Source organism: Oncorhynchus masou, chromosome 33 (genome assembly GCF_036934945.1).
Source record: "Oncorhynchus masou masou isolate Uvic2021 chromosome 33, UVic_Omas_1.1, whole genome shotgun sequence".
In the NCBI taxonomy this organism is placed as follows: domain Eukaryota; kingdom Metazoa; phylum Chordata; class Actinopteri; order Salmoniformes; family Salmonidae; genus Oncorhynchus; species Oncorhynchus masou.
The window spans coordinates 26,069,459-26,096,433 of NC_088244.1; the positions used below are offsets into that span (position 1 = coordinate 26,069,459).

Here is a 26,975-nt window from a genome sequence, read left to right on the forward strand (position 1 = left end):
TGTCAAAGACTCCAGCCATCCAAATCATAGACTGTTCTCTCTGCTAACGCACGCCAAGCGGTACCGGAGTGCCACGTCTGGGACCAAAAGGCTCCTGAACAGCTTCTAACCCCAAGCCATAAGACTGCTAAACAGTTAATCAAATGGCCACCCGGACTACTTGCATTGAACCCCTTTTTTATTTGCACTGACATTTTTGCACTGAATCGTTGCACACTCACACAGGACTCTGCCCACACACTCACACAGGACTCTCCCCACACACTCACACAGGACTCTCCCCACACACTCGCTCAGGACTCTCCCCACACACTCACACAGGACTCTCCCCACACACTCACACAGGACTCTCCCCACACACTCACACAGGACTCTCCCCACACACTCACACAGGACTCTCCCCACACACTCACACAGGACTCTCCCCACACACTCACACAGGACTCTCCCCACACACTCACTCAGGACTCTCCCCACACACTCACACAGGACTCTCCCCACACACTCACATATACTACACACACACACACACACACACACATGCATATTGACACCACACACACACACACACATAGAAACACTTTCATCTGTCCTGATTGCCTAGTCACTTTTATCCCAACCTACATGTGCATATTACCTAAATGACCTCACATACCTCTTACATACTCCTGCATATTGAGTCGGTACCGGTAGTCCTTCTATATAGCCTCGTTATTGTTGTTTTATTGTGTTACCATTTTTTAAATACTATTTAACTCTGCATTGTTGGGAAAGGCCTTGTAGGTATGCATTTCACAGTAAAGTCTACACCTGTTCAATTCGGCACATGTGACAAATCAAATTTGATTTGATCTCTCTCTCTCTGTCTCACCAGTTCATGCCTGGCACTGTCTGTGGGCCTGGCACATCTTGAGTGCATCTGATTTGTATAATAACAATGGAAAGACAGGAAAGTACATGTGGGTGGATTAAGAGCAAGGCCTTCATGTGGTGAAAATGTTACAACCTGTGTACTCTGTCAAGATAATATCCTGTCAGAGTGGAATCCCCAGCCAACGTACTGCATATTACGTGTGCAGCCTAAAAGGCACCCTTTTCCCTATTTGGTGCATTACTTTTGACCAGGGCCCATAGGCCCATAGGCCTTTGGTCAAAAGTAGTGCACTAAATAGGGAATAGGATGTAATTTGGGATGCTGACTATTGTCTATCTGAAAGGCATCCTGTTTACACTGTCTTTCCAGTCTTGAGTCTCTCTTGTATCATAAACATTTCTTTATTTAGTAGACACAAATCATTAGTATACAAGTAAAGTAATTAAGTAAGTAGAACAAATAAGAATAAGGGGCATGTGAAATGTTTTCTAGTGAATCCGACTAGAATTGCTGTAAACTCGTCCACCCAGCCTGCTCTCATATGCGGTAGCAACTGAGCCTGGGGATAAGGTTAGAATTTCTGTAGTCGGTGAAAACAAGTTGTGGAGCAAGAAATGTCATGTTTGCCCTGCAATTATGTGCAGTGCAGCATTCAATTGAATCTTTATGTATCTGGCCATGCATTGTGTAGTTTTGTATAGCGCAGTCTATGGGACAAGACGGCACTGGCAAACATCAAGGGCGTGCTTGATTCACACAGCTGTTGTTAGACATTGACCGTGACCTTCAGTTAGACTTTCTCCACAGCGTCCCATGCCAGCTGTTCAGAAGGGCCATCAAGCTGCAGCTGATGTTGAAAGGAATAAAAGGAAAAACGGCAGCTTTGAGTAAAACAAATGCTTCTATTTGGCAATGGTTCAAATAGCTCTGTTCACAAATGTTCCATTTCACTCTGGAAAAATAGATTATATTGACTTACAATATGTGGCAGCAAATAGAAATGTTCTGATGTGGTTCACTGGTGACATTATGAAGTCAGTGTTTCCCAAAGGACCCACTGGTGGGTCGAGGCCCATTTACTTTTAGGTGTTGCAAGAAAAAAAAGGTGTGTTTACTTGGTGGCTAAAAGGAACATCTGAAAGCCATACAACACAGCGAAATAAAGTTCTAATCGCTGTTATAAGCGATTGTTACAGTATATGTAGCCTATGTATGAAGTTTGCATTTGCGAAACAACTTTGGCATTATATACTATAACAATTTTTGCCAATTAATTATATTCCTTGACACGCAGTACGTCCCACTGATGCCACCTTGATTTTGTAGGAAACAACCCCCTTAACCTTGGAACACTACTGACTCTGTGTCCTTTATCTATAACCCCAGGTAAACCATCCATTCTCCCATGCGTCTGAGCTATATGAAGCACGCTTCCATTCTATGTGACCTCAGCCATAGGTGACTCATTGACCGGTAGAAAGCAGTGTTCATGCAGACAAGTTCAAAGTTCAAAGTAACACAACCCCCCGGTACCATATCACTGACAGACAACGTGAGGACTCTTTTCGCCTCCTTCTGGTTCATTGACAAGTGAAAATAAGGCAGGCTGCTTCACCAACTGACCCTACGGCACAGAGGGAGGGAGAGAGAAAAGGGAGAAGATAAATGAGTGGAATAAGAGGAAAACATTAATAATAGATGACTGTGTTAACAGGCAGGATGAACTGGGCACATCAACTGTCATCTCCCTGTCATTAATAAGTGCTTTACACATATTGTGAGAGCTATGAGTACAGGTTTGCACTGCTGTATGTCTCCACAAGATGGAAACACAGACACAAACAAACAAACACACATATACACACACACACACTGAATGAGGTCACACTACTGTTACGTTAAACTCAGGGAGATGTGGAGTTGTATGTACATCCGCAGTGGAATCTGTTAGCGCAAGTTTAGAGCGGGAGTTGGAGAACTTGGCAACCAATCAAAGGTATCATAAAGCAAACCCACCCTTTCCGCTCAATCCAGAAACTCACAAACACATATAGTTTAGCCCCCCCCCAGCTACTGCACCTGGATCAGGAGAACACAATGGCCAACTCAGACTACCTTAGCAGATCTTTGCTTTGGTGACTAGTGAGTACATAGGTCCCACGGATGTAATGGAAACTAAAATTTGCACATATGTGAATTGTGTGTGTTTTGTGTATTGATGAGTGTTACTCAGGTTGGAAGGCAGCTGTGAAACAAAGGGAGTGTGTGGGGTATGAAGAGTAAACTCATGATATCACAAAGGGAGGAAGGAATGAAGAATGCAGCTGCATTCGACCAAGGCCAAGATGTGCTGGGAAATACACTGAGAGTACGAGAGAACAGGGTCACATAAAAATACATAAAATAAGAGAGGAAAAACTCACACAGTATGGTTGGAAGATGGTCTGAGAAAATGAAGAATTGAGAGAGTTTAAGGGAAATGAGCACAGTGGTGTTTGAGAAGAAAATAGAAAATGAAGGATAGAGGTGGGCCTAGGTGGAGGAAAAGAGACAGTGGCCCCACGGCCAGCTCGAGATGAGGAATCCTTTTTAATGTAAACAGTGATATAAACACTTCTGCACCGAGATAAGGGGTTTGTGAGCGCTTGTGGTGCTGTGTTACAATTTAATGTTGCATTCTTTTCCTCCAGATTGTATGATAGAACCTGGGAGTAAGGGCTTGGAGAACTCTGTCTCTGAAATTGGATGACTCATTGGGCCAGTAACCAAAAGGTTGCTGGATCGAATCCCGAGCTTACAAGGTAAAAATCTGTCGTTCTGCCCCTGAACAAGGCAGTTAACCCACTGTTCCCCGGTAGGCCATTATTGTAAATAAGAATTAGTTCTTTAACTGACTTGCCTAGTTTAATAAAGGTTAAATAAATACAGAAATTATACAAAAATGACACTGACCTTGGTCCATGGTTACTGAATAATGGGGCTTTAGTATTCCACATTTTAAGGAACAAAATACTGTTTATTTTACCCAAGTACAAACTACTGAATGGACGTTCAAGTCACTTTACAATAAAAGATGGCATTTGGCTGATGAACTTCCTATGAAATGTTATTAACAAAGTTAGTTTTATTAGTGATGTACAGAAATCATTGTGATTTTCTGTTTATACATACAATTATAGAATAGCATTAATATTGTAATCACATCTGTGCAAAATGTAAAGAAAAATGTATTACAAAGCAGTTGTCATAACTCTTGAACTGATTATTTAAAGTAGATACAGTGCATTCAGAACGTATTAAGACACCTTGACTTTTTCCACATTTTGTTATGTTACAGCCTTATTCCAAAATGTATGAAATAAAAATTGTTGACAGTGCATGTCAGAGCAAAATCCATGCCATGAGGTCAAAGGAATTGTCCGTAGAGCTCCGTGTCGAGTCACAGATCTGGAGAAGGGTACCCAAAAATGTCTGCAGCATTGAAGATCCCCAAGAACAGAATGGCCTCCATCATTTCTAAATGGAAGAAGTTTGGAACCTCTTCCTTGAGCTCGGGAGAAGGGCCTTGGTCAGGGAGGTGACCAAGAACCCGATGGTCACTGACAGAGCTCCAGAGTTCCTCTGTGGCAATGGGTGAACCTTCCAGAAGGACAACCATCTCTGCAGCACTCCACCAATCAGGCCTTTATGGTAGAGTGGCCAGATGGAAGCCACTCTTCAGTAAAAGGCACATGACAGCCCACTTGGTGTTTGCCAAAAGGCACCTAAAGGACTCAGACCATGAGAAACAAGATTAATTGGTCTAATGAAACCAAGATTGAACTCTTTGGCCTGAATGCCAAGCGTCACGTCTGGAGAAAACCTGGCACCATTCCTACAGTGAAGCATGGTGGTGGCAGCATCATGCTTTTGGGATGTTTTCAGCGGCAGGGACTGGGAGACTAGTCAGGATCGAGGGAAAGATGAACGGAGGGAAGTACAGCGAGCTCATTGATGAAAACCTGCTCCAGACCGCTCAGGACCTCCAACTGAGGCAAAGGCTCACCTTCCAACAGGACAACGACCCTAAGCACACAGCCAAGACAACGCAGAAGTGGCATCGGGACAAGTCTCTGAATGTCCTTGAGTGGCCCAGCCAGAGGCCAGACTTGAACCCGATCGAACATCTCAGGAGAGACCTGAAAATAGCTGTGCAGCGAAGCTCCCCATCCAACCTGACAGAGCTTGAGAGGATGTGCAGAGAAGAATGAAAGAAACTCCCCAAATACAGGTGTGCCAAGCTTGTAGCATCATACCCAAGAAGACTTAAGGCTGTAATCGCTGCCAAAGTTGCTTCAACAAAGTACTGAGTAAAGGGGCTGAATTCTCATGTAAATGTGATATTTCCGGGGGGTTTTAAAATACATTTGCAAATATTTCTAAGCCTGTTTTTGCTTTATAATTATGGGGTGTTGTGTGTAGATTGATGAGGAAAAAACAAATGTCATACGTTTTAGAATAAGGCTGTAACCTAACAAAATACTTTCCAAAGGCACAGTGTAAATTGTGCAAAACTTACCCCAATAAGTTTTTTTCTCTCCAAATAAGCCATTCATTACGATGACCCCATTGAAAACCAACACTAATGACAGTCCACCATTCCCTGTCACAATAAGGCTATTTTCAGATCAGTCCTCTGGAGAATCCAGCACAGCTTTAGAGAGAACTTCCATTAGTCGATCTTGGCAATATGGGAAACTGTAATATTTCACAATGGTAACTTTAAATGTTACACAGAGGGTGTTGGCCCCTAGAATTTGGGAAAGACTCAGTGCAGAAAATAGCAAAACAGATGTGTATCCTTGCTAGTTGAATCTTGTAGTTGAATCATTAATTCACATGAAGACGGTGCACAGATGAGTGTAGTGTGTTTTCCTCCCTAAGTTCAACATACATGATGTTTGACATATCCATGATCTAAGTCAAAGGTCCCATGCAATGTACAGTATGTTGTGTATAATGTAACTTGTCATATTTGTTTAGGAGGTCTTATGATGAATTATTTCCTTTTGAGCTCGATGCAGTTTGGCTGTCTGGCTCTCAAAGCATGGTAGAATATCCTGCACTTGGTCAGCCATTTTGTCCTGAGTGGCTTATTTAGAACCCCCCATAAAACAGTAATCTATGTGGTAACAAAGTTCGCATGATGAGCAATGGGCAGGATGCACACCCCATGGAGAGCAGGAAGTTCCAGTGACGCAGGAAAGTAAGGATCACAGCATGTCAGGAAGACGCTGGACATTTGGTCAATTAAGTTCAACACAGCCCAGTGATGGGAAACCTCTCTGACTTCCCCCTCCTAACTTATTTTTACTTTTATTTATGTCTGGTGTCCAAATCAAAAATAGTGCATGAGCTTACACATGAGCGTTCTAGGCCTGGCATGCATGGGCTGTGAGTGTGAATGCTTTGGGCTTCCTCCTGACATCAGGCAGATTGGGGGATTAATAATTGGTCTATTTTGTGGCCTATCAGATCGCCCCGTTCTTCACTCTCATATTTTCTCCCTTTGACCCACTTTCCCTCTTACTTCTCCTGATCAGATAGGGGCTCAATCTCTCCTCTCATTCATTGCCTGTCTCCTATCTTTGCGCTGCCGTTTGTTTCACCTAGAAAGGCCTGGAGAAAGTCAACACTCCACCTCTTAATTCTCACAACTCTACAAAACATGGCACGCTCATAAACCTAAAATTCCTAAAATTCACGAAGGAAGGTGCAAAAACTGGCAAGGAGTGATGTGGAGAATTGTCTTTACTACTGAAATTGTGTTTCCATTGTGATGTGATGCCAGGAGCACTGGAGCCAAAGTTTTAATGGTAAATAACAGCAGGAGCACTGACAAAGTGTTAAGAGATTGTATAAACCCCAATTACAAATGGTGCATAGTTGTGTAAACTTCAAGTGTTCAGAATTTAACAAAATAGGTCCCTCCACTCACAAAATGCTGTGTGTCTGTATTTCCATGTTGTCACACTGTGAAGGTTGAGCGGTGTCATACAGTATTAGACTTGTCATCCATTTGTCCTTCTCCACCTCCTTTACTCATTCACCTCCCTTCCTCCCTTATTCCTATTGCCTTGTCCACTGCCAAAAATGGTCAACTAACCTCTCTTTGCAGCTTTTCCCAATCGATTTCAATGACACTGTTCCAGAAAGACATGTGAATCTCAGAGGAGCACAACTACTCTTCCACAGGGATTGCTAGGGTATGTGCAAATAAGTGAAAACAGATAGCCAGTTTGGTTGCGTAACCTATGCTTACTGAGAGAAGATAGAAATGTGTCAACATGAGCTGGTGTGCGATTTAAACGATTTCCCTTACTCTGGTCCCCCTGTAACAACATCTGACGTGAATTGCATACAGCACAGACACTCACCTGATCCATTAGTCAAAACCTGCATGCCATAGATGCACATATGCGCGCACACACACACACATACAGTACACACATACCAATACAAAGTTATTCCAGGTGGGTATTTCTATCTGATTGACTGCTTACTGGACAGTGCAAAGAGCAGGACTCCCATCTGCTGAGATAAACAGTGTGCTATACAGTGGACGGGGGCGGGGGGGGGGGTTGTTAAGTTTAGTTCGGTTTGGCTAACGTTAGCTAAGCTAGGGGTTAGGGTTAAGGTTAGAGTAAAGGTTAGCTAAAAGGGTTAGGGTTAAGGGGCAGGGTTAGCTAATATGCTAAGTAGTTAAAAAGTAGTAAGTAGTTACAGTTACTAATTAGCTATAGTGGGGCGGGGGGGGTTGTTAAGTTTAGTTCGGTTTGGCTAACGTTAGCTAAGCTAGGGGTTAGGGTTAAGGTTAGGGTAAAGGTTAGCTAAAAGGGTTAGGGTTAAGGGGCAGGGTTAGCTAATATGCTAAGTAGTTAAAAAGTAGTAAGTAGTTACAGTTACTAATTAGCTAAAATACTAAAGTTGTCCATGATGAGATTTGAATTCGTAACCTTTGGGTTTCTAGACTTTCGCGTTCTATGCCCATCCATCCACCACGACCAACCACCCCCATTTCATTCTTTGCATTAAGTAACCATCTGTCTTCTGTAGCCATACCAAAGTAACATTTCATACTAATTTGAGTGTCCCAGATGTATGTTTACTATGTTACGTCTAGTCTATGAGACCAGGCTGGTCAAACAAAACAATATTATTTTGGAAAGGGTAAACTCCTTATCTTTCATAGAGCAGCCCCTATCCTTTACTGTTTTGTACAGACTCTGTGTTTAATTACTAGGTGTGTGGTGGAGTATTCTGTTACAATGGAAATAAGCTTGGGTAACGTGGTGCACCAAGGTCTCTAGACATCAGACCTTTCCCACTGGGCATAGAAGTAGTTTCAACCTCTAGTTTTGATTTCAGTTGACACCTGGTTTAGTTGTCAACTAATCTGAATTCAATGTGAAATCAACAAAACATTTCATCATGTCACTGGATTAAGGTAAAAATGTGGTTTAAAAAATCCAAAATTCCCTTACATAACTTTTAGCAAATCCAATCAGTTTTTCACATTGATTAAAATTATTCACATTAAGTTATTTTGTTTAAATGACGTGGAAACAATGTTGATTCAACTAGTTTTTGCCAAGTGGCTTGTTCCTTCTCTTAATTCCCACTTTTGTCTTCTACCCTATTCCTACTCCTCCTCACCTCTCTCTCCCTCTCTACAAAAGCTGCCTGCTTTTCACTCTCATATAGACCCCATCCCAATATCACATTCTCCAAGTCTCCCCTGAGGCACTATAGGCTGATGCAATTCAATTTAAAATAATATTTAATGGAATTTATTTTGACAACTTGAGCAAACCTGATGCTGAAGTCCAAGAGCTTGACCCCATTATTTTTGTCCACCAGTCAGTGAACACTTTGTCATCATACTGTAATTCTATATTTAGAATTTTTTACATGATCTTATAGTATCATATTTAACTAAGCATGCACATACACATTAAATAGAATATAGCCTACATTAGGCTTGTCATCTTGAGGAGGCACTCTTATTAAAATGATTTTGGTGCTGAAGGTCAGTGGCCCTCTGGTAATAAAAGTATCCATAATTACAACGGCTCATAACTGAAATTCGTAGTTATAATAGGATAAGTGTACAGAATCCAGATAATTATACCGTTGGCTAATTTCAAAGCTTAAAGTTACAATTCTTCTTTATGTTTCACATTTTCAAGACTCTTCACTTTTTTGCGTGATTGACTACTCGCCATAAAATGTAAAGATAACCTTTATGAGAAAATGGGCACCTTTCCAGAACAATGACGTTTGGCGAGAGCTCTCTTAAGCTTCTTGCTATTCGAAGTCTCTTGAAAGACTGGAAATAAAGACGATTGAACACTGGAAGGGGAGGACCTGGACACGGGACTGGAGTCAGGGCGAAGAACCGACTTGAACACTCACGCCCTAGTTCGCTCAAAGCGCCTTTTACCTCACAAACTCACGGAGGATAGCCGAGCAACCAATTTTCTGGGGAAAATATTACGAGAATAAAATGTTCCAGAAAAACAGAAACAAAACTGGAAAAGTCTGAGTGAAAGTCAGGATATGTGAAGTTCCAATCTTTTTATAGCCCATTAGAAGCTCGAATGTAAGCCTGATTACAATTTCACTTGGAGCGACGGTCCAGGCAATGGACACTTTTTTGGAGGAAGCCCTTTCGATCTCGTCATAATTCTTTACACTGGAATTGATCACAATTAACCCTTGCAATGAAGGGTCGGGTTTTATTTACTTGCATGCTGGTTTGCGTGTTCCTGTGGTCGTCCAGTGGTCAAAACTCCGCACCAGAAGCAGGTGAGTTTTGCAGGTGATTGTCGGTGTTCTGGTGGTGGGTGGATGTTATAGCCTAGTTCTACATGACTGACAGACTAGGGAGGAGAGGTGCAGTCAGAGTATCTCCAAATGGTGTTATTAGATTGGCACAATCATTTTATCATAGACTGCTGTTAATAGGTTACTGTCAAAATTGTAGAAATTCTATGTTGATACCTGATCCTGCATTTTAATGAGAAGTTTAACGCTATGTTAAATGTATTTATGCATATGATTTATGGTGATGTAAATTAAAACATCTAATTGATTATAACACCATAATAATTACTGAACGCTTGTTACAACCATGCATGTGTTAGCTAGAGCTCATAACCGTAGTGGTGAAAACTAAACTTGGTGGTGAGTCAATTCAATCTGTCAGTGGTCTGTTTTTTTGACTCAGTGTAAGGGTATAATATACAGAACATTACACTTCTCACACCCTCTTCCATTTATAGACAAGACATGTTTTGACTAAGAGCCTAATTACTTTCTATGCATCGCACTCAAACATAGAAATGCTTTTAATGCTAAGGACTGGCTGAGAAGCACAATTTATTCAGGTTTAATCTCCTGTGATGCATTTTGATCCTACATATAGCCTACTGATGTTTTTTTATTTGTATTTATTTAACCTTTATTTAACTAGATAAGTCAGTTAAGAACAAATTCTTATTTACAATAACAGCCTACCCCGGCCAAACCCAGACAACGCTGGGCCAATTGTGCGCCGTCCTATGGGACTCCCAATCACTGCCTGTTGTGATACAGCTTGGTGATATAACCACATCATGTTTTACAATCAAGAAGAACTGCGGATGAGGCCTTTTCTATCACATCTGGGCTGTCAATCTGAAGTACACACCTGTGTGTGTGTGTGGTGTGTGTGTGTGAGCTTCCATGCATGTGTGAAACAGGTCTAAGGTGTTATGGTCAGTTACTCCCATGCTCATCAAGGTTATGGGGTTTCATAATTTACATTCAGTGTAACCATTAATATATTAGTCAAACTTGTTCATGGTGGACTGTAAATCTAATACTGCGATAAAGCTAATACTGTACAAAGCCAATATTTGGTTTACAATCAATAGGCATGACCAGAGAGACACATACATACTGTAAATACAGTTTACAGGCGCTTTAACCTGGAGGCCACTAAGGCAGCTGGAGGAGTACAAAGTCCAAACAAGAAGACAGATGTAGCAAATTCTTTAGGAAGCAAGAGAGTGAAAGAGAGAAAGGCAGTGTTTTCACACTCACTGCAATTTGTCCTTCAACACTACACACTTGTCAGTACAACCACCACAGATCGAGAGACAAATTAAAGCCTGAAGAAATTCACTTTTAAGGGCCCAAAGAAAATAGTGCATTTCAAAAGTACTCATAGCTGGACAATGAACTTAGCATGTTTCGCTCTCGCTTTCTCTCTCTTTCTCTCTTTCTTTCTTTCTCTATTCCTCACTCTTTCTGCTCTGAGCACATATGCTACTACTGCACATTCTTCCTCTTCTCTCAAATGGAACTGCAAAAACACACCTCCCCCTTATCCTCTCTCTCTCTCTCTCTCTCTCTCTCCACCTCCAACCGCTCCTTATACCACCAATAGCTCCTACTGTTCCCCCCCTCTCTCCCCCTAACCCACTCTCCCTTAAATGAGAAGCCATGTTTCGTGCTACTGTTACGAAATATGGAAAATTGGCAAATCTGGAATATTTGGCCTAGTCTTCCTAAATGTTGTGACAGCATCTTTCATCCGTCCTTCATCCGCCCATTCCTACTCTGATCTATCTCACTTCATCCCTATTTTTTGTTTGTTTTGATCTGGTCTAATTTCTGTAATTACTTGGTTCTCACTCCTCCACTTATTTCTCTGTGTGGGTGTGCACGCATTTGCATGCATGCACACTCACACTGAACAGGGAGGGGACCACTGGAAAAAGTTAAGGGTGGGAGAAGGAATCAGAGGGAGAGAGAAAATAGAGAGAAAGTTGGAAGTGGTAGTGGGTTTTTCCACAGATGCTCCACACCGTCTCAGTTTGCTCTAGGATTGTACTGTACATATCCCCGTAAATATGTGTGGCTATGAGTTTGCCACTTCTCTATGGGAAGTTTGTAGGTTAACTAACTATACCACTATGTTTCCCACATACACTAATTGTTGTGTATCTCACACACTTGTTATAAACACTATGCTTATAGAAATTCACCCACCATGAAGTGGGGGAAGAGTCAGACTGAGAAGGTGTAAATATTGCTACATTTAATCTCTAGGAGCATATTCTCATTAATTTTCACATATTATTAGCATGATAATCTGTAGCCGTAGCCTATACATACAGTGGAGCAAAAAAGTATTTAGTCAGCCACCAAGTGTGCAAGTTCTCCCACTTAAAAAGATGAGAGGCCTGTAGTTTTCATCATAGGTACACTTCAACTATGATAGACAAAATGAGAAAAAAAATCCAGAAAATCACATTGTAGGATTTTTAATAAATTTATTTGCAAATTATGGTGGAAAACTTTTGTTATTGACCAAATACTTATTTTCCACCATAATTTGCAAATACATTCATTAAAAATGGTGTTCCCATTTTTTTTCTCATTTTGTCTGTCATAGTTGAAGTGTACCTATGATGAAAACTACAGGCCTTTCTCATCTTTTTAAGTGGGAGAACTTGCACAATTGGTGGCTGACTAAATACTTTTTTGCCCCACTGTATGTATCTATATTCTCGTATAGCTGTAAAAATCTACTGAATGTGTGTCCACCACCTGTAACCTTTCCTCTACTCTTAGTGTTGAACTGCTGTGAGGGTGACGTCCTCTTCCTATTGGACTCCTCGGGCAGCGTCTCATCCTATGACTACTCCCGCATGCTGGGCTTTTTGTCCGAGCTCCTCCTTCCATTCTCATTGGGTGAGGACCAGGTGAGGGTGAGCCTTCTGCAGGTGGGCACCCAACCCCGCCTTGAGTTTGGTTTTGACAGCTACAATAGCCAAACTGGCCTACAGGGGGCGCTGGGGAACACCAAGCCTCTGAGGGGCGACACCAACACAGAGGAGGCCCTCAGGATGGCCAAGGACTGGGTGCTGAAGCCCGGGGGTGGTGCGGGGGCCAGGGAAGAACTCCCCAGAGTTCTAGTGTGGCTGACGGATGGGGTGAAGCCGGGTGATGTGATTGGACCAATGGAGAAGCTGAGAGAGGAGGGCGTGGCCGTTCTGGTGATCTCCACGGGCCACGGGAACTACCAGGTGCTGCGGCAGGTGGTCACCCCTCCTGTGGAGTCACACCTGTACTTTGTGGACATCGATGATATGAGTATCATCACTGAGGACCTGAGGGATGCCATTATTGGTGAGTGCGTGTGGGGTTCTGTGTGTGTGTGTCAATTTTGATTCCACAATTGACTGCAACTAACATGGACCTGACACCTTCTTTTGAGCTCTACTATAAACTGTGCTGCTGTACAAATCCATGTCTCTGTGCTACTCCTTTATCACATACCCACTCCTAGAGACAGTGGGACATAGAGGGAAGAAGAGACCGTGTGTTTTAGACTGTAATGAGAGAGGGGGGACTATTAATAAAGACATTATTCAACCCAGCCCCCTCTACCGTGCCCCCCTACGGTACCAGACAGATATATATATATATAGACAAGACGGTATTTTTCTGGTCAGATAGGGTAACAGTCATATCGACACACAGGAACTTCCAGTAAACATATGTAGCTCTAAGACATGATGCATAGTGATGGGCGGACGCAGAGTGTAAATACAGTTTGTTTACGACACAGAAGGAGAATCCAGGGTCCCTTTAGCGAGTGCCTGAGGTTCCTTTCCACTGATACTGAAACCTGAATACTGGTTTGCTATTTGTTACAGTGGTATCCTCCAGAACTGGTTTGTCTATTTCGAGGGTTTTTATGGCACGAGTTGTGAATGCATTGGAGAACCCACAGTTTGTCTGTCTGTCTTAGCTCCTCTCTTACTGGCATGTCCTCCACAACTCATCCCTTTCCTCCCTCTCTTTTTTGCCATCTTGTTCTGGTTATCCAAGTATGAATGTTTGCCAGTGAGAGAAGGGAATCTGCACACTGTGTTAATATGGTATGGTACCGCCATCGTTTCAATATAAATTTCCATTCATTCCATTCCAGCCATTACAATGAGCACGTCCTCCGATTTAAAGAGAAACGAGTCTCCACTGGAGGTGTATATTGCACCTCCTTCGGTCTCAGTCTGTTTCTTCTCTAACAGAGATTCTCCGGGCTGAACGGCTCCAGGTGCGAGACGTGTCCACAGACAGCGCCATGCTGCAGTGGCGACCGGTTCTGGCCGGTTTGACCGGTTACTATGAGATCCGGTTTGGACCGGCTCCCAGTCTAGCAGTGAGCGAAAGAGAAGCAAGGGGGCCTGGTACCAGCCCCAGTACCAGTGGTAGTCATTACCAACGACTGACCCGGCCAGGGGACTCTAGCATGGCAAGGCTGATGGACCTGAAACCAGACACCACATACATGGCCACACTGACTCCCAAGTCCAACCTACAGGTGCTCAACCCCCTCTCTGTCACCTTCACCACTAAGCCAGGTAAGAGGAGGTGGCATGTTTACATTGGACATTTACATTGTTACAATTAACAATGTTGACTTGGAGTGTGATGTCTTTAGGGTTGTGTCCGGCGTGGGCCTCACACTGTATATCAAAAATTCTTGAAGATGGAATCCGCAGTAGGGGAAACAGCACCACTGTCCAACGCACGGCCGTTGTTATTGTTTTTGTTTTGTTGACAAGGTCTAGCTGGGGAATATTGTGCCTCGTTGTAAAATTAGTACATGTGCTGCTGTTCTATCACACTTGCAATGATGTCAGATGGGGAAAAAACTGTGTTGGTTGTTTGTAGTATCTTCTTTGTTGTAATATCAGAAACGGATGTGGCTGTTCCCCCATTAAGGATTCCAGCTTTCACTTCCACTTTAGAATAAAATCACCTGATAAATCATCATATTATATATATTTTATTATTACATAAAGTTGAAGTCGGAAGTTTACATACACTTAGGTTGGAGTCATTAAAACTTGTTTTTCAAACACTCCACAAAATTCTTGTAAACGAACTATAGTTTTGGCAAGTCAGTTAGGACATCTACTTTGTGTGTGACACAATTAATTTTTCCAACAATTGTTTACAGACAGATTATTTCACTTATAATTCACTGTATCACAAGTTTACACACACTAAATTGACAGCCTTTAAACAGCTTGGAAAATTCCAGAAAATGATGTCATGGCTTTAGAAGCTTATGATAGACTAATTGAGTCAATTGGAGGTATACCTGTGGATGTATTTCAAGGCCTACCTTCAAACTCAGTGCCTCTTTGCTTGACATGAGAAAATCAAATGGAATCAGCCAAGACCTCAGAAAAATAATTGTAGACCTCCACAAGTCTGGTTCATCCTGGGAGCAATTTCCAAACGCCTGAAGGTACCATGTTCATCTGTTCAAACAATGGTACGCTAATATAAACACTATGGGACCACGCAGCCGTCATACCGCTCAGGAAGAAAACACATTCTGTCTCCTAGAGATGAATGTACTTTGGTGCGAAAAGTGCAAATCAATTCCAGAACAAGAGCAAAGGACCTTGTGAAGATGCTGGAGGAAACGCATACAAAAGTATCTATATCCACAGTAAAACAAGTCCTATATCGACATAACCTGAAAGGTTGTTCAGCAAGGCAGAAGCCACTGCTCCAAAGCCACCATTAAAAAAAGCCAGACTACGATTTGCAACTGCACATGGGGACAAAGATCGTACTTTTTGGAGAAATGTCCTCTGGTCTGATGAAACATAAATGGAACTGTTTGGCCATAATGACCATCATTATGTTTGGAGGATAAATGGGGAGGCTTGCAAGCCGAAGAACATCATCCCAACCGTGAAGCACGGGGGTTGCATCATCATGTTGTGGGGGAGCTTTGCTGCAGGAGGGACTGGTGCACCTCACAAAATAGATGGCTTCAGAGGAAGGAAAATGATGTGGATATATTGAAGCAACACTTCAAGACATCAGTCAGGAATTTAAAGCTTGGTCTCAAATGGTTCTTCCAAATGGGAAATGACCCCAAGCACACTTCCAAAGTTGTGGCAAAATGGCCACTCCAATACCTTGACTTTGTTGTCCTTAAGCCATCACAAAGCCCTGACCTCAATCCTATAGAAAATGTGTGGGCAGAACTGAAAAAGCATGTGCGAGCAAGGAGGCCTACAAACCTGACTTCGTTACACCAGCTCTGTCAGGAGGAATGGGCCAAAATTCACCCAACCTATTGTGGGAAGCTTGTGGAAGGCTACCCACAACATTTGACCAAGGTTAAACGATTTAAAGGCAATGCTACCAAATACTAATTGAGTGTATGTAAACTTCTGACCCACTGGGAATGTGATGAAAGAAAGAAATGCTGAAATAAATCACTACTATTATTCTGACATTTCACATTATTAAAACAAAGTGGTGATCCTAACTGACCTAAGACAGGGAATCTTTACTAGGATTAAATGTCAGGAATTTAGAAACTGAGTTTAAATGTATTTGGCTAAGGTGTATGTAAACTTCCGAATTCAACTGTATCACTTTGTCTCCTCAGAGGTGTTGAGCCCGACTGTGGTGACGGTGTCTGACTCAGGGGCCAACGGTGTGAGGGTGAGCTGGGGTCCTCTGCAGCCAGAGTCTGTCCAAAGCTTCCAGGTGGAGTACATGGCCCTGCCGGGGGGGAAGCTCTACATGACTACTGTGGGCAAAGGGCAGAACTCCACCCTGCTGACTAACCTCCAGCCAGACACCCAGTACCTGGTCACCGTGAGCGCACGGCACTCCTCCGGCCGGGAGAGGGCCATGTCTGTCAAAGTGTGCACTGAGGAGGGTAAGGAGCATTGAGCATTGAGGATATAGTCTTAGGTATGAATGGTATTAGCCTTAAAGCTTAAACTGAAGTATTAAAAGGGGGAAATGCAAAATTGACTATTATACTTCACATAGAACTGTATAAATGCAGCACATAGGCCTTATTCCCTCCCTCCCTTCTCAGTGAGGCCGGCTCTAGCAGACCTGCAGCTGACCACGGTGGGCAGTGACTCTGTGCAGGTGGACTGGAAAGCCAGCGTGGACGGCCTCAGGGGCTACTGGCTCACCTGGGAGGGACAGGGCATCCACGGCTCTACCGCCGCCCCGCGCTCCTCCCTCTACTTGCCTTCCAACTCACTGTCCACGCGCCTCACACACCTGCCCCCCGCCACCCGAGTCTGTGTGTCACCCATCTACCGGACGGCACGCGGGGAGGGCCTTTGCTGCATGGCCCAGTTTTATTCAGGTGAGAGGACAGCATGCAGACATTTTGAATAAGGAAGTGAACCCTTTCAGCACTGCTGGTTGGGGTCAGTTAATTTCAGATGTTGAGTTGGTCAATTGGAGCGGGCATGGAATTTTTTTGGGTATTTCTAATTGGATCCTAGAATTTGCACTTTTAAATGCACCCAAGCCATCTCTCTGTTTGGATAAGGATGAGTTTTGAATAGCATTTTGAATCTGAAGAGGAGCAGTAGCCTATTTTTTTGCCTACATTTCAACAATGATCCACTTCTGATAATTTTTGGGAAACAACTGTCTGACCCCAAAGTAACCACACCAAAAATGTGTGGTTGTGCCAACTGGGGTTTCCATAACAACTAGCTAACACTCTTGGCTTGCTACTGGGAATGTCTGGTATGAGATTTTCATGTGTGTCTGTTTCCTTCTTCCTTTCAGATGCATCGGTTTGGGGCCACAGATCATAACATTGCTGAGCTCAACAGGCACTATGCCAAGGATGGAGGGATGAAGGAGAAGAAGAGATAGAAGAACAATGCATCTGAACTTGCATCCCTCCTTCAGTTCATTCTCTCCTTTCTGGACAAGACACAAGGCCTTTGGCTTACAAAGCACTGTCTAATAGATACTGATACGATAGATAGATTGATAGATAGGCTTGCTGTACTATAAAGATCTTGCTCTATTAGTAAGCACCCTAACTGAGTTGGGTTGCTATCTCCAGCGATATAGACATCTTGATATTTACTTTACATTGCCTAAAACCTGTAATCACACTGTAAACATGTTTGTTTTCGATATAAGATGTAGAGAGTGGCCAAGTATCTGTGTAGATCAAGGTCATTGTGCTTGATGGTATTTTGCATAATGTAGTTTTAATCAACAAAACCCACTGGGCACAGACATGGTGATTTACTAACTTAAATTCAACAGAAAATGTCACCAAGTCGTTGGATTTAGGTTCAAAGTTGGGTGGGAAAAAACATGAAATTCCCTTACATTGATAACTTTTAGCAAATCCAATCAGTTTTCCACGTTGATTCAACATCATCTCATACATTTTTGATGTTGTTGAAATGACGTGGAAACAACGTTGATTCAACCAGTTTTTACCCAGTGGGGAGGAATGTATTTTAACAAATTGTTCTAGCTTCTACAATACACAAGGAGCAACCATGTTTGCAAAATAATCTGAATATTTCCCAAAGCACCCACTCGTAATATTTTAGTAACACTTTTTACATGTGTGTGCCAACTCACTTTAATTGAATGCCAAATGGACACAGAATCCTTAATAACAGAGGAACCCATCTAAACCAATGAAAAATCTGATTCTCTACATGGCTGCACTGATAAAACCACAGACAAGATGTTCTACCAGTGAGATGTTGCAGATGATTTTTCGATAAAGGATTAATCTGATATTTTCCAGGATTGTTTTGACACATCACTACCAAGTCTTATACATGCAGGACTTACATTGGATGATGTTGTATATTCAGTGATACAGGTTGGCCATTTACCAACGGTGCATAAATCTGCAGAGGAAATAGAAGAATACTTCTAACAAAATCTTTGGAACGTATTCATACTGTAGGTGTAATGTTTCGACATCATTTCAACTTCAAAAAATCTAAGCGATATCATTCAATCAACGTGGAAAACTGATTGGATTTGCAAAAAGTCATCAACGTAAGGAAATTCTGTCTCTTTTTCACCCAACTTTTAACTTAAATCCAATTGACATGGTGACATTTTATGTTGATTTCACATTGTCTTCATGTTAGTTGACAACTCAACCAAATGTAAATCAAAAATAGACGTTGAACTGACGTCTGTGCAGTGCGGTGGGTCTGTTATCAGCTGGTTTCTGCTGCCTCCCTGTGGAAGTTGTACTGATGCGTTTTAGATCCTTTTTAGATGGTTTCAGTGTTGGTTTGTTCATATTCATTACATTTAGAGTTGTTCATCACTATATTAAATGAACTAGTTTTACAACATAGCGGATTTTCTTTGAGAATTATCATGCATATCCAAAGTGATTACAGGTGTAATACAATGCATTTGTTTGGTCATTTTTATTTTCACTCCTAACTAACTGCATCACATTTTTTTGTATTAACATTAACTGCATTAACTTCCAGAACTGTCTCTTAGTGCCTAGTATTGATGGATGCTGTTGGGTTGTTGCAGTCACCTCTCACAGTGGTACATCAGTTAAAGCACAGGGACTGAATGACTGACCATTTATGGAAGATCAGGATGCTAATTAGAGGAATTAATTGAGGAAGGGTTGATTTCAAAAGGGATTGTAGAAATGATGATGAATATGAAACATTCATATCTGATTTGTGAGGAAAAGCTGGAAATATAGGTTGTCAAAGGGTGATTCTTATTTCATGGCCTTCCCCTGTAAGACATTCTATGCATCTCTAACTCCCATTCTAATTTTCTCATCACCTCACTCTTCTTTGCCATTTTTACCTCTGGCCTTAGTTATCTTTGTTTTCGTTATTATTTTGGTTAGGTCAGGGTGTGACATGGGGGATTTATGTGTTTTGTCCGTTCTAGGTAGTTTTGTATGTCTATGGTTGCCTAGATTGGTTCTCAATTAGAGGCAGCTGTCTGTCGTCTCTGATTGGGAACCATATTTAGGCAGCCATGTTCTTTGGGTATTTGTCTTCTGTCATTGCACTAGATAGGACTGTTTCGGTTTTCACATTTGTTATTTTGTAGCGTTATCAGCTATATTAAACCTGTTGAACACTAACCACGCTGCATTTTGGTCCTCCTCTCCTTCAACGGAAGAAAGTTGTTACAATCATGCTCATTTTCTTTTAATTTTCGCCTCCTTTGCCTTCTCATTCTCGTCGTTCAATTGCTCTCTTTTTTTGCATCTTTTGCATTTTGCATCTTTTTCTCCCTCTTTCTTCTCCTGCTTATTTTTCCCTTTCCCCTCTGTCCTTTCATTCTCTTCCATTTTCTAAAACTCTCTTTATCGTTCATTCTCTGTAGCTCCCAATGCTTTTTCTCCTCATTTCCCGTTATCTCCAGTTCTTTCTTTTGCCTTTTCTCCTCTGCCTCTTGTTCTGCTTTTGCCATCCTGCTGCAATTTCTTGAGGATCTGTTATTTGTTCTTTAACTCCTGTTCTATGAGTTGTCTTTGTTTAACAGTCTATCCTCCTGTGGGTTGGCAGTTCCTCACTTCTCCTCATCACGATCACTCTCAGAGGAGGTCTCTTTTTCGCACATTCTTTTAGGTACTCCTTTCCCTTCCTTCTCTCCTCACTCTCACTTAGCTGAACAGAGACGGCAACTAGGCTATTACATTCCACTCCTGTCATTTGCTAAAGAGGTCCAGAGTAGGAGCAGCGATTGGTGAAAACAGCAGGAGGGGCTTGGTGTGTGTGGTACTGGAGGATGGCAATGAGGGTGTCCATTGCAGGGGAGAGCTCCCCGGTCTGTCCAGGGGGAGGTGCAGATGCGTGTGGCAAGGGGGACAGTGGGGCATGGTGCAGGCATGCCTGGCTGGCTCTGGCTGGGTGTTGGTGGTCTGGTCGGGCCTGAGTGGAAAATAACAGCTCTGCTGTGAGGAAGGATCGGCAGAGTTGGTGAGATGGGGCATGATGGAGGATGCTGATCACTGCTTCACCACGCCTCTCTGCGTGGAGACAGATAGATAGATGGACGGACGGACGAAAAGACAGTTCGGAAAGAGGCCAGAGGCCAAAGCTGGTTAAAGATTACATTAGGGGTGATGGTCTGGCATTACCTCCTCCAATATGCCTCTTAGAGTCTTCAGCTCCTCCCAGATCACATCATTAGAGGCTGACTGGGACAAGAATTCAGCACTGGCAGTTTATCCACACCAGCCCATATCACTCTGGGAACCACCAATACCAACTTTTATTTTTCAATAGAGATTAATTACATACATCTTTATGTGAACTAACTAATATCATAGGCTAAATAATTTGGGGTTCAACACCTGAGGAAGTGGAAACTCAAAAAACATTATTTTTGTAGATCTCTAACTAAATATGCCACTGCTAGTAGCCATGTATTCATCCAACAGTAAATTGAATATTGTAGTTGTAGGCTACTACCCATGAGACCTTTAGGCCTATACCCTGGCAATGGCCAGGGCGCATTTAACATGTTGCTCCATATCACAAACCATATCAAATATCTTGGTTGTAAAATAGTTGCTATTGAGCTGAATATTGAGAGTTAAGTAGTAAGGATACCTACAGAAAGCTGTGTTTTTCCCTTAATTGCATTTAGAAATGTTATACGATCAGAACGTATTTCTCTCAAGCGCATGGGGGAGATAGGACTGGCTCACTCATCACAGCAGCAGGCCCCATCGAGGGCAAAGGCACAGGGGCTGATACTTTCATTACAGGCATCATGAGGATAATGCACTTTCCTGTTTGACCAAATCATGGTTTTAGTCATCGAAAAAACTGGACGTTTTGAATGAGGTGACAATGTAGAATATGCTCTTTCTACGTTTACAGGCACCCTTTCCGTTTTTTACGATCCATGATCTTGGCTGTCTAGGAGCAGGTCTCTTTGCTGCTGCCGTGTTAGACTTTGCATGTGAGTTTGTGTGACCCCAGGCCACCCAACGAAAAAACATTCCAGCCCATCTGGCATTTGCTAGAACTGCCAGATGGCCAATAGGCCCCTGCATATCAGTCCTCCTCCCTCCTCCCTCAGCCTGAATACTGTTCACTCTCTCACACATGTCCTCCTGCCTCTTCTGCAGTGGCCATTCCACAGTCCCCTTCCATTTACAGATACTGGATATAACAGAATACATTGTTCTCCCTTTGGCTCTCCTCCTGAATCACGATCACACCATCCTACACCTCCGCCATGTATTTCTTCACAGCCTGGTCTCAGACTAGACGTAATACATGAAATGTAAATCCGGGACACTCAAATTAGTATGATATGGTTACATAAGACAGAAGGTTACTGAACGCAAAAATGAATGTAGGGTTGTTGGTCGGGGTGGATAGCCGGACGTATGAAGCGAACATCTAGCAACCCAAAGGTTGCGTGTTCAAATCTCATCTCGCAAATTAGCAACTACTTCGCATGTTAGTTAACCCTTCCCCTAACCTTAACCCCTAACCCTAAACACTGGCATTAGCCATCTAGCTAACATTGACCACAACAAACTGAAATTCGTAACATATCATACACTTTGCAAATTCGTAACAAATTGTACAAATTGCAATTTGGAACATATCATGTGAAATGGATGATGGACATACAGAAATGAATACATACCATACGAAATGTAACATATCATACTCATTTGAGTGTACCAGATTTACATTTACAATGTTATGTTTACCCCTGGGACCAGGTTGTGCTGCATCTCTGTCTGAAAGACTAGGAAGACACATTTCAGTTGAATGCATTCAGTTGAACAACTGACACGGTATGCTCCTTTCTGTCTCCATCTGCAAGGCTTTCACTTTGGTTGTTGTTGCCACTCCATGCTGGAGAGTCCTGATCATCGCTATCCATCATCCCCAGACTTCGCCTCAGCTACACCATGTCCCAGGGGACCCTAGCGATCTGGTTGAGCTCTGCCATCTTCTGGTCAAACTCAGAAAGCTTCTGGTTCCTCTCCTGAGCAGGAGAAACATGTTTCAAGATTCCAGAGGTGAATTTATACAAAGATGTTGCAATATAGCTTTGCTGCATAGTCTTGACATGTTCTCTCTATAAAGGAAAACTATGCTTTTAGCTTGTGACCAGACTGCTTTGTCAATCAATCAATAAAATGTATTTATAAAGCCCTACTTACATGAGCTGATGTCACAAAGTGCTGTACAGAAACCCAGCCTAAAACCCCAAACAGCAAGCAATGCAGGTGTAGAAGCATGGTGGCTAGGAAAAACGCCCTAGAAAGGCCAGAACCTAGGAAGAAACCTAGAGAGAAACCCGGCTATGAGGGGAGGCCAGTCCTCTTCTGGCTGTGCCGGTTGGAGAATATAATAGAATATGGCCAAGATGTTCAAATGTTCATAGATGACCAGCAGGGTCAGATGATAGTAATCACAGTGGTTTTAGAGGGTGCAACAGGTCAGCACCTCAGGAGTAAATGTCAGTTGGCTTTTCATAGCCAATAATACAGAGTATCTCTACTGGACCTGCTGAAAACTGTTGAAAACAGCAGGTCTGGTACAAGGTAGCATGTCTGATGAACAGGTCAGGGTTCTATAGCCGCAGGCAGAACAATTGAAACTGGAGCAGCAGCACGACCAGGTGGACGGGACAGCAAGGAGTCATCTGGCCAGGTAGTCCTGAGGCATGGTCCTAGGGCTCAGGTCCTCTGAGTGAGTGAGTGAGAATACTTAAATTCACACAGGACACCGGATAAGACAGGAGAAATACTCCAGATAAAACAGACTGACCTTATCCCCCTGACACAAACTACTGCAGCATAAATACTGGAGGCTGAGACATGAGGGGGTTGGGAGACACTGTGGCCCCGTTTGACGATACCCCCGGGCAGGGCCAAACAGTCGGTATTATCTGCCATGACTACAAGATCCGATAGGAATTCTGGGAACTCAGTGAGGAACGCTGTATACGGCCCAGGAGGCCTGTATAAAGTAGCTATAAAAAGTGATTGAGTAGGCTGCATAGATTTCATGACTAGAAGCTCAAAAGATGAAAACACAGTCATTTTTTAAAATTGAAATTGAAATTTGCTATCATAAATGTTAGCAACACCTCCGCCTCTGCCCCGGAGATATGGTCACTAGTGTAACCAGGAGGAGAGGCCTCATTTAACACAGTAAATTCATCAGGCTTAAGCCATGTTTCAGTCAGGCCAATAACATCAAGATTATGATCAGTGATAAGTTATTTGACTAGAACTGCATTGGAAGTGAGGGATCTAACATCAAGTAGCCCTATTTTGAGATATTGCAATCTCTTTCAATAATGACAGGAATGGAGGAGGTCTTTAGTCCAGTGAGATTGCTAAGAAGAACACCGCCATGTTAAGTTTGTGGAACTTACACGGCGACACTGGCAAGCTGTGGAGTGTCCTTTTTTTGTCCTCCTATCAAAACACACAAACATACTCATAACTACAGCCCAGTGCTAATAGCCTTGGATTCTTTACCTGGTCTGAGAGAGCTACAGTTATGTCAATAGGATCAGCAGATCGAACCTTCGGGAGCCATTGGGAATTCAAATCGTATTTTTCACATGCGCCGAATACAACAGGTGTAGTAGACCTTACAGTGAAATGCCGAATACAACAGGTGTAGTAGACCTTACAGTGAAATGCCGAATACAACAGGTGTAGTAGACCTTACAGTGAAATGCCGAATACAACAGGTGTAGTAGACCTTACAGTGAAATGCTGAATACAACAGGTGTAGTAGACCTTACAGTGAAATGCCGAATACAACAGGTGTAGTAGACCTTACAGTGAAATGCCGAATACAACAGGTGTAGTAGACCTTACAGTGAAATGCACATATCAGCCCTTATTAAGCAACTATGCAGTTTCAAGAAAATATCAACAAAAAAAAGTAAGAGATAAGAAAAACAAATAATTAAAAGAGCAGCAGTAAATAACAATAGCGGGGCTACAGTTGAAGTCGGAAGTTTACATACACCTAGGCCAAATACATTTAAACTCAGTTTCACAATTCCTGACATTTAATCCTAGTAAAAACTCCCTGTTTTAGGTCAGTTAGGATCACCACTTTATTTTAAGAATGTGAAATGTCAGAATAATAGCAGAGAGAATGATTTATTTCAGCTTTTATTTATTTCATAACTTCTGACCCACTAGAAATGTGGACATACACTCAATTAGTAGCATTGCCTTTAAATTGTTTAACTTCGGTCAAATGTTTCGGGTAGCCTTCCATAATCTTTCCACAATAAGTTGGGTGAATTTTGGCCCGTTTTTCCTGACAGAGCTGGTGTAACTGAGTCAGGTTTGTAGGCCTCCTTGCTCGCACACACTTTTTCAGTTCTGCCCACAAATTTTCTATAGGATTGAGGTCAGGGCTTTGTGATGGCCACTCCAATACCTTGACTTTGTTGTCCTTAAGCCATTTTGCCACAACTTTGGAAGTGTGCTTGGGGTCATAGTTAATTTGGAAGACCCATTTGCTACCAAGCTTTAACTTCCTGACTGATGTCTTGAGGTGTTGCTTCAATATATCCACATAATTTTCCTACCTCGTGATGCCATCTATTTTGTGAAGTGCACCAGTCCCTCCTGCAGCAAAGCACCCCCACAACATGATGCTGCCACCCCCATGCTTCACGGTTGGGATGGTGTTCTTCGGCTTGCAAGCATCCCCTTTTATCCTCCAAACATAATGATGGTCATTATGGCCAAACAGGTCTATTTTTGTTTCATCAGACCAGAGGACATTTCTCCAACAAGTACAATATTTGTCCCCATGCAGTTGCAAACCGTTGTTTGTACAGATGAACATGGAACCTTTAGGCATTTGGAAATTGCTCCCAGGATGAACCAGACTTGTGGAGGTCTACAATTATTTTTCAGAAGTCTTGGCTGATTTCTTTTGATTTTTCCATGATGTCAAGCAAAGAGGCACTGAGTTTGAAGGTAGGCATTGAAATACATCCACAGGTACACCTCCAATTGACTCAAATTATGTCAATTAGCCTATCAGAAGCTTCTAAAGCCATGACATCATTTTCAGGAATTTTCCAAGCTGTTTAACGGCACAGTCAACTTAGTGTATGTAAACTTCTGACCCACTGGAATTGTGATACAGTGAATTATAAGTGAATTAATCTGTCTGTAAACAATTGTTGGAAAAATGACTTGTGTCATGCACAAAACTTGTTAACAAGAAATTTGTGGAGTGGTTAGAAATCAAGTTTTCATGACTCCAACCTAAGTGAATGTAAACTTCCGACTTCAACTGTATATACAGGGGGTACCGGTACAGAGTCAATGTGTCAATGTTGGGGGCAACGGTGTCGAGGTAATTGAGGTAATTATGTACATGCAGGTAGGTTTTTTTTATGTGGCAATGCATAGATAATAACAGAGAGTAGCAGCAGCTTGGGGGCAGGTAATTTTTAGGGCCTTCCTCTGACACCGCCTGGTATAGAGGTCCTGGATGGCAGGAAGTTTGGCCCCGGTGATGTACTGGGCCGTACGCACTACCCTTGGAGGCCAAGCAGTTGCCATACCAGGCAGTGATGTAACCAGTCAGGATGCTCTCGATGGTGCAACTGTAGAACCTTTTGAGGATCTGAGGACAATGCCAAGTCTTTTCAGTTTCCTGAGGGGGAATAGGTTTTGTCGTGCCCTCTTCATGACTGTCTTGGTATGCTTGGACCATGGTGATGTGGACATCAAGGTACTTGAAGCTCTCAACCTGCTCCATGACAGCCCTCGTCGATAAGAATGGGGGCGTGCTCGGTCCTCCTTTTCCTGTAGTCCACAATCATCTCCTTTGTCATGATCACGTTGAGGGACAGGTTGTTGTCTTTGCATCACACGGTCAGGTCTCTGACCTCCTCCCTATAGGCGGTCTCATCATTGTCGGTGATCAGGCCTACCACTGTTGTGTCATCAGCAAACTTAATGATGGTGTTGGAGTCGTGCATGGCCATCCAGTCATGAGTCAGCAGGGAGTACAGGAGGGAACTGAGCGCGCACCCCTGAGGGGCCCCTGTGTTGAGGATCAGCATGGCAGATGTGTTGTTACCTACCCTTACCACCTGGGAGCGGCCCGTCAGGACATCTAGGATCCATTTGCAGAGGGAGGTGTTTAGTCCCAGAGTCCTTAGCTTAGTGATGAGCTTTGAGGGCGGCTAGATGTTCTTT

General features: G+C 42.7%; 1 protein-coding gene across 1 annotated transcript; it reads left to right on the plus strand.

Moving 5' to 3' along the window:
• The first annotated feature begins 9,250 nt into the window (after nucleotides 1-9,250).
• LOC135528140 (von Willebrand factor A domain-containing protein 1-like) lies at nucleotides 9,251-19,880 on the plus strand. The gene is made up of 6 exons (XM_064957004.1): nucleotides 9,251-9,721; nucleotides 12,536-13,093; nucleotides 13,999-14,331; nucleotides 16,392-16,667; nucleotides 16,833-17,114; nucleotides 17,549-19,880. The coding sequence occupies exons 1-6, from the start codon at nucleotides 9,637-9,639 to the stop codon at nucleotides 17,575-17,577; spliced, it is 1,563 nt and encodes a 520-aa protein (XP_064813076.1). The 5' UTR covers nucleotides 9,251-9,636; the 3' UTR covers nucleotides 17,578-19,880.
• Nucleotides 19,881-26,975: the final 7,095 nt, after the last annotated feature.

Excerpts from the sequence above, each read along its gene's own strand:
- LOC135528140 (XM_064957004.1), top strand. The coding sequence starts at position 9,637 with ATGAAGGGTCGGGTTTTATTTACTTGCATGCTGGTTTGCGTGTTCCTG. Across the intron at positions 14,332-16,391 it reads CACCTTCACCACTAAGCCAG|AGGTGTTGAGCCCGACTGTG; the intron begins GTAAGAGGAGGT and ends TTGTCTCCTCAG. Across the intron at positions 17,115-17,548 it reads CATGGCCCAGTTTTATTCAG|ATGCATCGGTTTGGGGCCAC; the intron begins GTGAGAGGACAG and ends TCTTCCTTTCAG.